This window comes from Platichthys flesus, chromosome 13, assembly GCF_949316205.1.
Source record: "Platichthys flesus chromosome 13, fPlaFle2.1, whole genome shotgun sequence".
Classification (NCBI taxonomy): domain Eukaryota; kingdom Metazoa; phylum Chordata; class Actinopteri; order Pleuronectiformes; family Pleuronectidae; genus Platichthys; species Platichthys flesus.
In genome coordinates, this window is record NC_084957.1 from 23924892 (window position 1) to 23943370 (window position 18479).

The 18479-nt window shown below is 40.1% G+C and overlaps 1 protein-coding gene across 3 annotated transcripts; it reads left to right on the forward strand.

Moving 5' to 3' along the window:
* Window positions 1–1181: 1181 nt before the first annotated feature.
* Window positions 1182–17338, forward strand: crfb1 (cytokine receptor family member b1). Of its 3 annotated transcripts, XM_062403240.1 has the most exons (8): window positions 1182–1284; window positions 1997–2117; window positions 2300–2420; window positions 7380–7543; window positions 10012–10172; window positions 11308–11464; window positions 12096–12220; window positions 16228–17338. In XM_062403240.1, exons 2-8 carry the CDS (start codon window positions 2069–2071, stop codon window positions 16990–16992), a joined length of 1542 nt encoding a protein of 513 aa, XP_062259224.1. In that variant the 5' UTR covers window positions 1182–1284; window positions 1997–2068; the 3' UTR covers window positions 16993–17338. The 3 variants fall into 3 exon arrangements, with proteins under 3 accessions (XP_062259224.1, XP_062259227.1, XP_062259226.1); XM_062403243.1 differs by lacking the exon at window positions 7380–7543; XM_062403242.1 differs by lacking the exon at window positions 1182–1284 and having other exon boundaries at window positions 2001–2117; window positions 2300–2395.
* The last annotated feature ends 1141 nt before the right edge of the window (window positions 17339–18479 follow it).

Here is an 18479-nt window from a genome sequence, read left to right on the forward strand (position 1 = left end):
ATAGGTAAAAAGGTAGGTAGGTAGGTTGTGTAGGTAGGTGGGTGGGTATAGTGTAGGTAGGTGGGTGGGTAGGGTAGGTAGTGTGGGTAGGTGGATGGGTAGGTAGTGCATAGGTAGGTAGTGTTGGTAGGTAAGTGGATGTGTAGGTAGGTAAGTGGATGGGTAGGTAGTGTAGGCAGGTGGGTGGAAATAGTGTAGGTAGGTAGCTTGCTAGGTAGGTTGATGAGTAGGTAGGTAAGAAGTTGGGTTGGTGATAAGATAGGTAAGTATGGGGGTTAGTGGGGAGATAGGTAGGTAGGTTGATAACTCAGGCAGCTTCATTTTAGTGTAGCTGTAAGGAATAAACATACACGTTCATATGCGCAGCACATGATAGCAGTCTGTAAGCATGGACAAGTTTTTCAATGTTTCCCTGTGGTAAAAAAAAGCACCTAATCTTTGCAATATTTCTTAAAGGATATATTGTTTTTCACGCTTTAACTATTCTTTTAATGTGACTATGGAGAGAAAGGGTAGCATCCAGGATCACTATTTCTGACCTGTTTCCAGAGACTATAGTGACAATTTAAGAGATTTCCTTTCTGTTTGTTTTTGCCCCAATAACGTTGACTTCTGACTTATCACATTTTAACTGAAAATTATGAGAGTTCCACTAATCAATTCCCTCAATGCACTCCTATAATGTACAAAATATAATCGATCAAATCACTTGAGATCAAATCTCACACATGAGTGATTTGATTAAATCAATTTTGCTTTGAATGTATTTATTCATGTATACATTTAACATAATTTCATCAAATCACTGCCAAATGTTTCTTGAATGTATTTATAGGGGTGAAATCATTGGAGAAGAAAGACATATATAACATCCATAGATATGGTACAACATGTGTTTCTAAAGTTGCAACAAACACAGATTAATCCACCCTAAACTATATTTTACCATAATTGGTTAATACAGGTAAAAGGCTTTCTATAATGGTTATTGAGTGTGCTTCGTCTTCTCTTACTGGCTCTAGTCTGGATCATGAGAGACATCGGCAAAAGTTTATTTTCCAACTTCCTCAAAATCCGCTGATCATTTAAAGATCGTTTTGGGGCCGTTTGTGTGTGAGTGTGCGGGATTTTACCCCGACTTTTACTTTGAAGAAGACACAGGAAGTCAGGAAGGTGACGGTGTATATCTTAGGTTGGACTCACAGATGAGTCCACAGGAGAGTCCCTTCGCTTTTGCTTTTCGAATACTGGAAAGACGACTGCGGCATGGGCAGGTGTGTCTGGGTAAGTCACTGAACATTTATACCATGACAAGGGAGGTTTGATCGCGTTTAGTCGGTCGCTACAACCACGTCTTTACGGTTAAAAAGTCTGAATGTCCACGTTAAACCGTTTTTGACTGAGTGACTGATTATGTGTAGGGGTTGTGGTGACGTATTCAACTTCTCAAAGCGCTGTTCTCTAAACTCTAGACTCATGTCAGGAGAAACTGCTCACTTACACATATGTGTCCACACAGTTAAGCTATATTTTATCATTCTGAAATGTGTATTAACACCGACATATAAGCCTGTAATTGCATAAGCCAAAACATAAAGTGAAGTGTGGATATTTCTCAAATATTAGATACATCACGATGCGGACGTGGACGACTATGCTTTGATGTATACGTTAATCGTCTTCCACCACTTAATTATAAACAGCGCTGCTTCAGGATCCGACAGACGCTCATCAAATGTCGTCAGAATCTCTGTCGGAGTCTGCTTCCGCCTCACTCGCCCTCTGACCTGCGCTCACTTTACACTTTAACAATGAACACCATCACTGATCACAAGTGATTAGGACACGTACAGGACCGATGTTTACTTTGTATTTATTTGAGTGGCTCTAGAGTTCATGAGACACATCTCATATGCTACACAACACGAAACGTAACGTGACGTAATGTCCCCCTGACTCCTCTGCATTGAACTAAAAGAATATGTTGTGTTTGCAGAGAGTACCAGTGCAGTGACCAAAGTGTGAGACATACAGAGGCTTCTACCTGGTGCTTACTGAGTATGCAAGGATGCACCATTTGGCTCTCATTCTGTGTTCCTGGTTACTGCCTGATTCCGGTGAGTTACTCAGACTAGCTAATTGTACTTCAGAATAGCTCAGATACCGTTCTCCTCAAACTCACCCTCTTAATCAGTGCTAGCAACTCATGATAGTCCTCTGTCACGTGTGTTTTGTACCTTGTAGTTTCATCGCACCTCTGAGTCAGACTGCATCACATGTGAACTTGTTGCTCCCACAGCTTACACGGGCCTTCCTGCTCCACTCAATGTTTCTGTCATCTCTGTTAACTTCCGCCATGTCATGCGATGGGATCCTGGACCTGGCACCCCACCAGGTACACAGTACAGGATTGTCACAAGGTAATTTCCCTGTCCAACATCTTCAGTTCAATTCAACTTTATTTATATTTTTATTAACATTAATTGCCAGTTTTATATTGAAATTGAAGGAGTATAGATAAGGACTGTAACACAAATCCTCTTTTCTTATGTCACATAAAAAATAAAATCTATTATAGAAAGCTTGATTTTAGAAAAATACATAAAACGTATGTATTAAGTTTTCCTTTACTTTTTTCTATTTTGGTAAAAAAAAAAAATTCACTTGACAGTCTCCACAAATGTTCTAACAATTATTACTAATTTTAACAACTCAAAAGCTATAAAATACCACTTTTCCTATTCAGTGAGCTCTAGCATAAGCTGCCAGCATTTTAAATCTGGGCTGGAATCGTGTTATTTTGTTTTCTTTGCTGCTTTTAACAATTGCTACAGTCTGGTAACATATTAGACACACTGTTTTTGCCCTGCGCATGAGAAAAATGTATAAAGAGGGTCAATGAGTGTCCTGGGTCTCTAAACTAGTGCCATAACAAATGCCATAACAATGTTTTATTAGTTAAAGTTTCAGGTCCCAATAGGACAGCAGCTGGGTCTTGATCTGGGCTATACACCGCTTATAAGTGACCCCTGCTTGAGCAGAATTTAACTCAGTTGTCCCCAGAAGTTGGAACTGCCTTGACCGGTGGGAGGAAGGAGATAAATGGGGAGAGAAGAGAGGTGGATGGGAATGGGGGAGAAAAGAGAGGGAGGGGGAGCCATCTTGTTGGCTATGACTGCTCTCATTTCCTACCACAAACTGCATGATGCCATTTCCTCTTTTGGCTAGAAACACTGTCTCATTCGACTGTTCTGTTGATTCTGTACATTTTTCTGTAGCACCAAGCATATAAGTCGTACTTAGGATTTTTAGACTTCCGTTTTAAATATTAGACAGCATTTAACAGTTAAAAACTTAGGTTTGTCTTATTGTTTATTACAACAAACACAGATAACAATGAATATCACAATATGCCAATGACTATATTTCCCAGTCTCTGTGGTGAGGTGAGGTAATTGAGGTTATTAAAGATATCACAATAACATCAATCACAAATATATAGTAACGTAAAGGAAAGTAGGGGAAGGAGTGAGAAGCCTTGTCTAATTGACATCAATTCATCATTTTAGTTCTTCAATAATGATACTTTGAATAAGATAAGAACATCACTTTACTCCAGAACAAATCTCAAAGGTTCCAAAACGTACGCAACTTGTTTTTTGTGAAGCAGCTAAGAAGTTCTGCCTTTCAGCCGCTGGGGAATTCCACAGCAGTCTGCTTTTTTCCCCTATCAAGTGAATACACATTGTCTATCTAGTAAGTAACATAAGATAATTAAATACATTCAGCTTCCCTTTGCAATTCACACAACTCCAAATTCTTGTATTGAAAAAAAACCAACTGTCTACATAATAAAACTACTGTAGAACAACTAGAAACATGGATCATCAGGTTGTTGTCTATGTCCTAGAATTTATCGGAATTGAGCCTTGAAACTAGTTGAAAGCTCTTTGAATTTTATCTTTAAGATTGTGTGGGAACCCATGGTGAATTGTAGCAGCAAATTAAGGTGTATTAACTTTCAGTTGTACGATTAGAAGCTGATTTTACTACATTGTTGGCTTTATTAAAGATTTCAGTTTTTATCAGCCTCTCTGATGCTCAGGATTTGTGTGACCTTTAAATTGGTCACATTTTCAGTGAGAACATGGTCTGTGGTTTACTTTAGCATTTCCTTTGATCTGTGATGATTGCTACTTTTTCTCTCTAAAAGCTCTGCTTGGGCTGTTTCAGTTTCCAACGAGTGGTTGTTTCCATTGATGGAACACATCTTCTGTGTCACCTCACTGTGTGATCTAGAGGTGACCACAGAGAGGCCAGCTGATACTTAAGAGCGGTTATTCTCATACTGTGTGGCGCGCCCTAGCATAACATTTGGGCTTGCGATCGAGAGGGGGAAATGTGACGTGGAACTAATGTTGTAGTGGAACTAATGTTTTGATGTCAAAATCTCTTTAATGGCCGATCAGTAATCGAATCGTTCTTTAACCGTAGCTATAGTGTTCGGTCAGGGACAGGGACGAAAAGGAAAGCAAGTGATGCTTCTGAGACAAACAAGACAGTGTTCAAAAACCAAGATGAAGAGAAAGTATTACGAAGCCTTGTATCTTTTGATTGGGTTCACAGTGACTGCAGTAGGAGATGAGGAGAGACCAGCAGTTATTTTATGCCTGAAAACTCTGGCAGCTGACAATATGAGACCCAAAAAATTAAGAAGACACTTAGAAACAATACACCCCAGTCACATCAATAAGCCACTCGAGTTTATTCAGAGAAAACTCGCTGAATATCGTCAGCAGGAACATGAACTGCAAAGCAACCATGGCATCATTCAGCCTTTTAGCTCAGAGTGGAAATTGGGGTATTGAAGACAGGCATCCAGGAGAGGATGCAAGTTCAGTGATGAACTATTTATGTTAAAACTGGTCTACCTCAGAGATGTATTTGGAAAGCTGAATGAATAAAATCTTCAGCTTCAAGGCAGAGACAAGCACCTTCCACACCTGGCTGACAAGATTAGTGCATTCACCCGAAAGGTTGAGATGTGGGGCAGGCGACTTGGTCAGGGAAATACTTATTCGTTTGAGAATCTGAGTGAGTGTGATGACACCAGTGATACTGGAGCCACCACAGTGATTCCATGTCTCGGGGAGCACATCTCTTCACTGAGAGGATTCATTCAAAAGTACTTCCCAAACAACCGTGCTCAGTACGACTGGGTGAGAGATCCATTCAATGTATCACCACATGCTGACACTGAGTGAATTCTGGCTTGGTGGGAAGAGGGAGCATCCACTCATAGGGCAGAGGGCTGTGAGGATTCTGCTTCCCTTTGCAACATCCTAGCTCTGTGAGATGGGCTTTTCTGCTGTTGCCTCACTGAAAACAAAGTACAGATCTAGGCTCAATATTGAAAGTGACTTAAGAGTGGCATTATCAAGCCTGCAACCCGTTTTGAAATGATGTGCAGTGCAAAACAGTCTCATTGCAGCCACTAATACAGTTGATAAGACTTAAATTCTCACATAGTGACAAAGTGATTATAATTTAATTGAGGTTTTCTCTATTTTTTTAAAAGTACGGACTGATGTAGCAAAGTAGTGACAAATCTCACAAAAAGTTGTTTGAAAAAGGGTTTGTATTTGCACATCAGAAAATACTGAAAGTAATGTGAATTTAATGTTCATGTGTATGTTAGGTAAATACACAAGTTAAACTTGGCCCATTTTGTCATCATTTTGTTGGGGCAGGGGAGCAGGTGGGGCATTAAAAATACACTCGCTCAAAAGTGGGGCATGACAGAAAAAGTTTGAGAACCATTGATTTAGACTCTAAAGCAATGGTAACCCTAACCATAACCCACTAAAGTTTAGAGGAACCAATGATTCAATTGATTTTTATTTGTTTTTCAGTTTTGGATTTTCTAAAGGTCTTATTTTTACTGACATGAAGGTTCACATAACATTTAATTGTACTTGCCTGCATGACAGAAAGGAATACAATGGCCAATTTCATGGGTGGATTTGATTTGTAACAGTCAGAAGATTATGTTTCAAAATGTTGGACATATTTTTCTATTTTAAGAAAACATAAAGGTATATATCTGATGATGTATTTCCTGTTTTCTTCTTCCACTGGCAGTTGTTAGGCTCAGATTTGTGTAAAATTGATAGTGTGAAGAAACCTGCAGACAGCTTAAATAATAGTTTTAAATAAGAACAATTATAAAATTAATTTTAGTATTGCTCACTCATTCATAATAAACTCCTTAACAGTCTATAAATAAGTAATAAGCTTATTTTTTATCAAATTAAGAAGTGAACCTTTGACTTTAATAAGCTGTCTTCTCTGTCACATTTTTTTTTTTCCATTTTCCGCTGGCCCACTAGACTACACTTATACCGGCACCTTGTGTGTTTTCCCCCGTAATTTGAAAGGGGCCCTATATTGCCACACTGATGACAGTCTCTGTAAGATTATCTAATATGTATCTACATGGGAAGGTGCTTTGTTATATTGAACTATTTAGTATAATTCCAGGCAATTGGATACTATTTGTTTGATGTTGACATTCATTTTCTGTGATAGATTTGAGTGGACCAAGTCTATAAAAGCATTGTTAACCTCCAAATATATATTTTATAAAGGACTAAATCTCCAATATTTATTTTCTGAATATTTTTGACACACGCTAAAATGGAGGATGAAATGGATACTTTTAGACCTTGCTTGAATAGGCACAGATTGACAAAAAGAAAAAGAACTTTCTGACAACATGTCGTGACGTCTATCTGGCCCACTAATGCCGACGTGTCTCAATTGGCAGATACTTTGGGGGGTAATATATAAACCAAATAAAGTCTACACTGCAATTCATGAACTTTGCCAAGTCCCTCTAACAATGAAGACAACCCTATTATAAAATGTTCACTAATAGCACAAATTAGAGCCAAAGAAACTTGTAAAGTTGTCAGCTCAGTGAGCATGCTATTGACATGATATAATATCAAAACATAACATAATCTCTCTGGGACTCGGGTATGTCTTGCTCACTCAACAGTGAGTTGATGGTCATTGGCCTTGTGCTTCTCTCGGAAGTATTCCTCAGTCTACTCACCCTCTGTTCCTCATATTCACTGTTTACTTCTCTTTTCTTTGCCTGACAAGTTTAAAAACTCCTTTCTGAAATTGAACTCTGAACCCTATTGAGTATCTGTGTTGTAAGATATAACTTAACCTTATAAAGGGTAGTAGGCTCTACCATTACATTTTCACTTAAATCAATATTACTTATGTGGTGAGAGAGATAATAGACATAAAACTAAGAGTACAGAGCTAGCGTGAAATAAAAGGTTTGAAATCTGTTTCTTATTTTGCAGGGTCTATGGGAACAAAACAGACAAACAGGAACTGAACTCAACGACAACATCATTAAAGCTGAAGCTAAGCAATGAACGCATTTATTACCTGACTGTCCAGGCATACTACAACCAAACCTTGTCTCCTGTGACCAACAAATACTGTTTCAGCCCTTACAGAGACAGTATGTCAACACGATTGTCCTTTGAGTTGCATCCATATATTGTAATTTTTCTATTATTGCTTGTAGTTGTCTACACCTTTGTGTCTGAGTGAAGTCAATACTTTTACCCGTGTTTCCTACACATTTTTCAGACTAATTCATTCTATTTATACATAGATTATTTCAGTTCCTTTCCATTGAGCCTATTCAAAACTTAATTGGCTGAATAGTCTAGGTCCTGGGGAAGATTTGTATGCGCTTCATTTAGCGGCGAATACCTCAACTGTTAAAGACTAATATGACCCCATTGAACAACGTGGGATGTGTGCCAAAATCTCTATCCGGGACAAAAGTCCTGAAAATGACCACTATAGGTGATACTATTATCACACTTCAGGTGAATGGGACTTTCCCCACCCCCCTTTATATATATATCCTCATCAATTTCTACCAGATTAATGTTTACACTTTGTCTAAAAAATAATATTAATATATGCAAATGAGGCAATATCTCATTATATATGCGTACATAAACCCTTGAAGCCACATATTTTCTGAGGTGATCACAATGTTCACAATGGCCATGATTATAAGGTTATAGAAGAGTGTAAGCATTATGATTTGATATAAATAAAATGGCTAAAAAAAAGTTACAACTATTACCTATTACATACAACTAGCAACATACAGGAATTGCCAGTTATTTATTAACCTAAACTTTAAAAGCTTACATTTTCAAGCTGTTCTCATCACCTCCAACTTTTTTTTCAACAAAAGTTAACTTGGCAGCAATAGTGACCTGAGGTCATAGCAGAGCACATGGCTGTCAAGCAAGATGACTTGTGAGATCAAGAAAAGTAAGGAAATCTATGGGATTTCTATGTTGAGTGGCTGACCACCAATTACAAAGGCACCAAACCACTATACCTTGGTATATCACCACAGGCATGGATAGTGTGAGCGGCGAGTAATACTCCATTTCCTCTGCTCAACCTCACACACGAGGAAGCTGATGACAGGATGATGTTCCATGTGCAGGACATTTTAAGTCACCGTACAAGATCTACATCTCGGACACTGTCATCGGGTGACACAGATGTCTTTGTGTGCCTATTATACCAGATAACAGTCAATTGAAGAAGTCTTGGCCTCCAAGAGCTCTGCTTATCCGCAACTCAGGAGTGAAAAGATCAATATTACCAATTCATGATATCTGCAAAGCGCTAGGAGACGAGCTCACACAGTGCTAGGTACAACCAGCAAAATTTCAACTAAACTTGAAGCTCTGAATATTGTCCGCAAACTAGACAACTCTTCTCTGATTCTCAAGTTCAACTGTCCACAGCTAACAGAGAGTGCTATACAAATGGAGGAAACATTCTTAGTCAAATGTCTCAAACCATCAACAGACATGGAGACATTTGACGACCTGCGCATTGCTACGTTCGATAGTAATGTCCTCAAGATGGACTTTGAGAGGACCGCTTGCACCTCAACTAATGCAAGAAAACATATACAAAGAGCCTATTATCAACAGCAGCTTTGGGTCCAAGCACCATTACAGACGCCACCTAAATCTTTAATGCAGATGCTTATGGTTTTGTAAGAAAGGGCAGTTTATTGGTCCCTGAGATTGTAATCTCAAAACCTGAAGGTTTGCCAGATCCCTGCTCATGTGGCAAGTGTGCACACAAGAATGGGTGTCCCTGTCGGGTAGCTGGTATCCGTTGTTGCAAGTACTGCAATTGCAAGGGAGGCAATAGATGTATAAATTCCTATCACTGAATGAGCTCTCATCATCATCCCCATACCTGGACTCCTACCAATACCTGGACCTGAAGTGTTACCTTGCAACACAGGAATAAACCTGCTGTTTTGTATTTTTCACTTTAAGTTAATGTTCCAATGATAATAGCAAGGTTGGATATAAAATGTCTGTATATCAATTAAATGCTTATTTTCTTTCTTTTAAGAAACAGGGTGGATGTACAGCATCCACCCTGGACATCTACAGAGACACAATTAAAAATATCAAACCAGTATTCTTAAACTGTAAACATTGTGAACACCAAAGAAAATCTGTAGCTTCAAGAGTTTATATGTACGCATATTTAATTGAGACAAAAGTGTAATACAAAAAGTATTTCTCTTAATATGAAGATTAATCTGGTAGAAATAGCTGAGGATATCTATAAAGGAAAAAAAAGTCCCATTCACCTGTAGTGAGATAACAGTGTCATCTACAGTGGTAATATTCAGAACTTTCGTCCCGGAAAGAGATTTTGGCACACATCCCACGTTGTTCAATGGGGTAATATTAGTCTATAACAGTTGAGATATTCTCCGCTAAATGAAGCGCATACAAATCTTCCCGAGGACCTAGACTATAAGTAGCTAATCGCATAGAGATCTACTTGTGGTGGGAGAAAATTGCCCTTGGTAAAAAAACATGTGTCCAATTAATTTTTTCGATTTCCTCTTGTGATAAGCCACAATAGGTCCTCCTGAAGTCTCACTTGCTGGATGTGGCAACTGCATACAAATCAACATGACATTGCCAGAGGCTGACAGGAGCTCCGGAATTGATGATATTCAGAAATTCTACTATTCACATTTCAGAGTTGTTTGCACGAGGGGAGAAAAAAAAGTGGTAAGAAATACAATTTGCTCCTATTTCACACCACTAAATTCTTACTGGTTCTCAAGTGTTATGAAGTACACTAACATGTGCTACTTGCTTTTTTTATTATTTCATTGGTATGTTATATTTTTGTGACCTGCACACAGTGTGCATCCTCATGGCTTTGCAAGACAAACTTTTGTTTGTAATATACATCAGTATATAATTACAGATATTTTACAACTTATCCTTTAACTAAACATTAAATTAATTTCAATTAATTTTTTAAGGTCGAGACCTTAAAAATGATTGAGAAATCCAACAGTTCCCACAATGACCAAACACTTTAGCCACTGTGGAGAGAAAAAAACTGGATGAAACATCTCGCAGAATCAGACTCAACGTGGGCAGCCATCTGCCTCGACTGGTGGGGCTGAGTGGGTGGGAAAGAGGGGGGAGAAGTGAGGGGGGTGCATTCTGTCCAATATTCTTTCTCTGGCCAAATCCTGGAAGTAATCCTGGGCATTTAGGGATGCGCATAATTAATCGACGATCGATTAATTGATCATTAAGAATTTCTGCCTGAACACAGCACAGTCCAAGGGGAAGGGAACCCGGACAGACCCGGGTCTCGGTGAGGGGTTCCGGGAGTGAGGTCATGTTGACCTTGTTTACACATCAAGCCTCCTCTGCGGTGGCATAAAATCTGCCAATGGCTAAGACTAAAGGTAGTGTTCCTGAAAGCAGCGTTGCACAAACAAGATCTTTGTCTTTTATGTAAATTATGGGATGGCCATGCAAAGTATCTTAGTGAGAGTCTCTCTCTGATCAGTCATGACTTTATTCCAAAGTTACTGGACTACCCATTCACTTATCTCTACCTTTCTGGTATAACTCAATGTAACATATGATTATGCAGCTTTGGATCTGAAAGAAATTAGTAGGACTATCAACTCCCATTTCCTTCTTGGAGTGGAGATATTGCCATCTGTGCACTGTGTTACAATATTGTTGACTGAGACAATGTTGAAAGATGAGACAATGGTGAGACAATGGCCTGATGTGAAGCCAAGCACTAAATTCAATATTGTGACTGAAACTGTGAGTGATGTATTGAGTGCTAAGAAATCATTTTAATCATATTTTCTCATTATTTAAAATGCAGGGGACATACATCATACAAGACAGGAGTTATACTCTTCGTAACCTTAACAGAGGTGAGGAGTACTGTGTACAAGTACACACAGAGATTAACTTAAACAAAAACACAGAGCCATCCCCTTTGAAATGCATCTTCACCAGCAACGTGGAACAGCGAAAAGGTGAGCTAAACATTGAGACTTGAATGTCGTGCTTTTGTAACAGTGTTAGGGTCTAAATGTTTAGAGGTCAGTGTTTCACATAGAGTTTACTTGGGAAAGCGGCCTATAGGCACATTTACAGGGGACACAGTATATTTTATCTGCTATTTTAGCCATTTTTAAACAATGTTTTTTTTTATCCATATGAGAGAATGGTTCAATCTGCTCTCATTTAACTAGTGGACAATGGACTGTTCGTCCTATTGCATGAAGGGTCTACTGCCAGTTGCCTATACTCTGCAGGGAAACACAATTTTTCTATTATTACATAGAGCTAAGGAACACCCCACCCCAGTCAGTTACCACCAGCATAAAAGTCTAAATAAAATTGGAAACATTGAATGTTAAGCTGCAAAATAGGTCTGTGGGCTCTATTGTTGTGATTTAAGCACAGTCAAATCAATGTAATTTACTTTTGGTTATTCTCTCTCTCTCTCTCTCTCTCTCTCTCTCTCTCTCTCTCTCTCTCTCTCTCTCTCTCTCTCTCTCTCTCTCTCTCTCTCTCTCTCTCTCTCTCTCTCTCTCTCTCTCTCTCTCTCTCTCTCTCTCTCTCTCTCTCTCTCCCTCCCTCCCTCCCTCCCTCCCTCCCCAGACCCTGTTGTTTTAGGTGTAGTTGCTGTTCTTCTGATATTATTCGTAGGTGTCTCCTTAACCATCATGTCCTGCCTGTACTACACTGGATTCCTTTGTAAACTGAAGGATCTGCCTACAGTACTAGTAAGTCGTCTGTCTGTCTGTATGTATGAACAGTGGATATAAAAGTCTACACCCCCCTTTTAAAATGCAAGGTTTTTGTGATGTAAACAAATGAGACAAAGTCCGAACTTTTTCCACCTTTAATGTGACCTATAACGTGAACAATTCAGTTGAAAAACAAATTGAAATATTTTAGGGGGGAAAATAAAAAATAGAAAACTTACAATAACCTGGTTGCAGAAGTGTGCATATCCTTAACCTAATACTTTGTTGAAGCACCTTTTGATTTTATAACAGCACTCAGTCTTTTGGGGTAGGCATATATTAGCATGGCACATCTTGACTTGTCAATATTCGCCCACTTTTCTTTTCAAAAGGGCTCCAAATCTTTCATCTTGCGAGGGCATCTCCTTTGCACAGCCCTCTGCAGATCACCCCACAGATGTTCAATTGGAATCAGGTCTGGGGTCTGGCTGGGTCATTCCAGAACATTTATCTTCTTCTGGGCGGCTGTGGCTGAGGGGTAGAGTGGTCGTCCTCCAACCTGAAGGTCGGCGGTTCGATCCCCAGTCTGAACAATCTGCATGCCGAAGTGTCCTTGGGCGAGATGCTGAACCCTGAATGGCCCCCATAGAATAAAAAAAAAGTGTTGGGATAGATGCACTGTATGAATGTGTGTGTGATTGGGTGAATGGGAAGCTGTAGTGTAACGCGCTTTGAGTGGTCATCAAGACTAGAAAAGCGCTATATAAATACAAATCCATCCATTCTGGTGAAGCCATGTTTTTGTTGATTTGGATGTATGCTTTGGGTCGTTGTCTTGCTGATAGGTGAAATTCCTCTTCATCTACATCTTTCGAACGGAAGCCTGAACGTTTTGTGCCTAAACTGACTTGTATTTTTTAACTGTTCATAATTTCCTCCACCTTGACTAAGGCCCCTGTTCCAGCTGAAGTAAAACAGCCCCAGAGCCTGATGCTTCCACCACCATGCTTCGCCGTTGGTATGGTGTTCTTTGGGTGAATGTGCAGTGTTGTTTTTGCGCCAAACATACCTTTTGGAATTATGACCAAAAAGTTCAACCTTGGTTTCATCAGACCATAGCACATTTTCCCACATGCTTTTTGGAGACTTCATGTATGATTTTAAAAAGTATAGGCGGGCTTGGATGTTTTGTTGGTAAGAAAAGGCTTCTGTCTTGCCACCCTGCCCCATAGCACAAACACATGAAGAATACGGAAGATTGTTGTCACATGTGGTACACAGCCAGTCCTTGCCAGAAATTCCTGCAGCTCCTTTAATGTTGCTGTCGGCCTCTTGGACCCCTCCCTGACCAGTTTCTTGTTGTCTTTTCATAAATTTTGGAGGGATGTCCAGTACTTGGTAATGTCACTGTTGTGCCATATTTTCTCCACTTGATGATGGCTGTCTTCACTGTGTATATCTAATGCCTTGGAAATTATTTTGTACTCTTCTCCTGACTGATACCTTTCAACAATGACATCCCTCTGATGATTTGGAAGCTCTCTGCGGATCAGGGCTCTTGCTGTAAGATGCAACTAAGAGAATGTCAGGAAAATCCTACTAAAACAGTTGAACTTTATATGGGATTAATCAAAGTCACTGTAAATTATGGCAGGTGTGTACTCACTATTATTTAACATGAGTTAGAATCTGATTGGTTAATTTGGAATACAGCCACATCCCCAGTTATAAGAGGGTGTGGACACTTGTGCAACCACATTCTTTTAGTTTTTTAGTTTTAGTTTCCCCCCTAAAAGATATCAGTTTGTTTTTTCAACCGAATTGTTCACGTCATAGGTCACATTAAAGGTGGAAAAAGTTCAGACAGGATTTATCTTTGTCTCATTTGTTTACATCACAAAAACCTTGCATTTTAACAGGGGTGTGTAGACTTTTTATATCCACTGTATGTTGGTCGGTCGTGGCAGGGCCAGCCCTTGCAATGTTGTAGCCCTAGGTGAGATTTCAGATTGCCAAAAAATCTGGGAAATTGAAACTCCAGTAGAAGACCGGGGAAATAGAAAGTATGCAATGCTCATTTAATTGTTTATATCAGGGGTTCTCAAACTTTTCCAAGCTGGGCCCCTCCAAAGCTGGTAACGGGTAGTTGGGGCCGCCCTCAACTACACCACCATAGATAGATAGATAGATAGAGAGATAGATGGCATATTGTTATTGATAGGTCTGATATGTCAAGGTTCGGCTATTGTTATTGTTAGGCGATGTCAGTGGATTTGTCCAGCTGCAGTGCATAGTAAGGACTGATTTGATTGTAGTATATTAGTTGCTCTTTGATATCACTAGACAATTCTGATATTCGGCGTGACACAGTGTAATTTGACATAGGTATTGCGCTCAGTTTAGCAGCTGCGCTCTCTCCTATCATTATTCTTCACGTCTTGAGCTACCGGAAAAATCACTGTTTCAGCAACTGTATGGGGTTTGCCAAGCTTAGCAATTCTATGAGCAACTACATAGGATGCCTCCAGACAATGCTTGGAGACAGTGCTATGCTTGGAGATGGTGGTTTGTTGTTGCCAGAGGCCATCACGTTTACGTTTAAAGAAGTCCACAGGCTTCTCTTTCAAGTCAGGGTGTTTGGTGTCAAGGTGCCTTCTTAATTTGCATGGCTTCATGCTGTCATTTGCCAGCACCTCGGCACACAAAACACACTGAGGACATTGCTCAGTCGTGCCAGTGAAGTTGAAACCAAACTGACAATAGCTCTCGTTATATTTGCGAAGCTTTGGCTTCTTCGCAACTGGCACGTCGGTTTCCTGACTTTTACGAATCAGAAATGTGTCCATAGTTGTGTTGTTTAATGATACAGTGTGTGTGAAGTTAATAAAGTTCTAATTGCAAGGTCGTGGTCTTGTGAGTGTGTTTGTATGTGTGGCTGTGAGCGACTTGCACGCGAATAATGAATAAGGCTGTCCTAGGAAATGGTTCCTAACAAAATGAACAGTATACAATGTAGACAGGGACAGCACAGAATAGTTTTCAAGTGCTGGTGTTTTATTTGTTGCAACACGGTGGATGATTGAAGACGTAAAGGTAGGTGTAAAGGAGAAAAGAGCTAGCTGCAGTTGGAAGAAGCTAGCTTGCTAGAAGGCTAGCTCTTGGGGCTACGAGCTTTCTAATAAGACTGTGGAGCAAATTACTCCTTTGATTAGGCTACGAATAGGCCTACTGCAAGTGCAGGAAGGTATTACTAAGTAAGGGGTGAGTCTTTAAAAAGACTGTTTTTAAAGCAATGAATATCTGAATGAAACGAGCAATCGCACAAGCTCTGCAGGGTCGTCGTCTCAGTGAGGGTGAGCGCTGACCATGCCTGCGGTTACTTTTATACTCGGAAGCGTACGTTCAACTCGCGTTTAAATGATAACACTCCTCTTTTGATTGGTGGATCAGGAACGAAACAATATTTGATTTGTTTGTGTCAGTCTAGCCCCTTGCATTTCACCACTGAGGGAGCTTTCACTAACCAGTGACAGGTCGGCGGTCTTTTTTTGTTTTAAATCTCCGTCTGTGACATCGTGCCCCCCCTGGATAGTGTGCGCGCCCCCCACTTTGAGAACCACTGGTTTAAATAATATATCGCTTATATCGTTTAAAATCTCTGTGTCCCCGGGGTTAGGACGATTGTGTGACATTACTGCATTGGTCCACATTGCATGTATCACGTCATAATAAATCAGCCTTTTGTGGCACCCTCTCAGCATTTTGCGCCCTAGGCAACCGCCTTAGTCGCCTGTGCCAGGGGTCGTGGTATAGCCATGCATATGGCTAGGATTTCAGATATCTATCAAGATTATATTTGCCCCTGCCCCAATTAAAATGAGGTAATTAATGTAATATTTTGTGGTTTATGATCTGTATCTGGATATTTTATATTAAATGGGTAATAGATAATATGGCAATGTATTTATTCTTACTTTCACAATTGTCTCACTGCTATCCTCATCCTGTGAGTATTAAACTTCCTTCTTGTTCCCTCACTCCAGATGGCTCTGGTCCAAGGCTACACCCTGACACCAGAGGAAACAATCCCAGACCCAGTCTCCATTAACTCACAGATGGAGAAACAGAGGCAGCACAACAAGCCCACAATGCAATTTCATGCCATGGGAAATGAGGATGAAGATGAGGACGAGGAAGAGGAAGAGGAACAGATGAACGTATACATGGACCGAGCTGCACGGTGTTCCACGGGTGAAAGTTTGTGCTTGGGTTCTGGCAACATGTTGATGCACAGGGAGCCAGCCTCAGCAGCAGACTGTGGGAGATTGACAAAGAGGTTGTCAGCTGAGGTGGAGCTGTCAGATGCAGAGCTGGATGATGGGGTTACACTTGTGGGTTTAGATGAAGATTTGGTCAAAGCTGCAGGAACAAAAAATTCTATCGTGCCTGAAGAGGGTCACATCAGACTCCAGGGACATGTCACAGGTGGGGATGGTGAGGAGAAGGAGGATGAAATGAAGAAAAAGAAGGTGTGTGACAGCTCTGGGGATGTCAATCTGTTTTCAGTCACCCTTGCCGCACTGATTGTAGGAGAGGAAGAGGAAGAGGAAGAAGAACACAACGCAAATGAGCCTTTCTCAAACTTTCTGAAACAACCCGATCCGGAGCCTCTACAAAGTTTAAGCAACACTGACTCACAAACTCAATCAGACGGTCAGACAACTGTTGGGTTAATGAAAGGCACAAATGTAGACTTTACTGAGACTGGGTATGAAACAAGAGAGAGCAGCCATGAATTTTCATGTTGAGCTGCTAGTCAACTCATGCCACAGGGACATTCAGGTTTTTACTGGACCCTAAACATGTGAAATCTAACGGCTCTAAAATCTGTTTAAGGCAAAGACACAACACATCGTTACCTATCCCAGACAGCTAAAGCTTCAATGTAACCGCAAATGTTGGCAACTTCTGAAGGCATTAGTGATTTGTAATAAGGGACTAGTGTAAGTGAGTATCTTGCCCGCTACACACCTGAATATGTCTCTTGTGACCACTTGTGATCAGATCTCAATTCCCCACTCTACACATGCAAAGTAACAAATATGTAATTTGTGTTAGTAAAGACAATAACTGTTTTGAGCCAGTCTGAGTTTACAGATGTGTCCGAGGTCACTGTGTGTGTGCATGTGTGTGTTGAGATGATGGGGATGTTTCATGATATCTTTACCTGTTTGCCAACCACCATTACAAATCAAAGAAGAACTTGTTTTATTGACCAATGAGGTTCTCCAATCTGAATGAAGCGCACCCCAGTCTACAGACACTCAAAACCCTTGCAAGCACTACTTTTGCTCCCCTTTCACTTAGATATTTGCTGCAAAAGTGAGAACATGCGGAACTTGTAATTTTTGACCAAAAAACTGCATTTGTGCCGGCAGATTAAAGCAGAGGTTGTTATCTTATGTTTGTGCAAAAAGAATTTCCAAGAGAAACAAAGGATTTGTGAGCAATTATCCGACGGATGTTAAATTCTCATTGATATATATTTGCACCATATTTGCTGCAAACTTTTCATCTCTCTTATATGAGGCCTCTTCAGTTCAGTTCACCTGGTATTGCCAGTAAAGAATGAAAAAGGGGTACAAATTAGTAATCTCCTAGCGGGTCAGGAGCTTGTTCCCACAAAATGTTTTTTCCTCACTAATGTCACCAAGGGGGCTCTGAGCATTTCACAGCTTTTCATGGATACTCCTCCCTATCTTTCTTTGAACTAATAGTGTTTTCAATTAGTTGTGTTTAGGAAATGAGCTGTTTCCTGACTTTTCACAATAAATGGAACATGTTGCTCTTTGCAGCACACATACATATCAACACTGATACTTAAATGAGTTGAGTTTTAGTCAGTTTGGGATTTTCCCACGTTTTAACATCGTCTTCAACCAGTCAAATAACATTCATAAACAACAGGAATCGTACATTTATCATCATAAATAAACACCAAAAAACGAAATTATATAGTTTTTAAACAGTACGTTGCCATAGAGTTGGTTACGACTGGGAGCGTATTTACCCACAGAAGGTATTTCCGCTCTAGCAGTGCGCGCTCCCGCGAGGTACACGCAGTATGCTGGTCTGAAGCTCGTTCACTTCTGCTTAGTCACATGACTTTCTATCAGCACTTCCCCCGACGATGCATTTAGGACCTACCGGAAAACTGCAACTTCTACACAACCAAGGAGTATTTGGGTTACTGAATTCAGTAAACATGTGGTGGCGAGCTTAAATTTGAGACGGC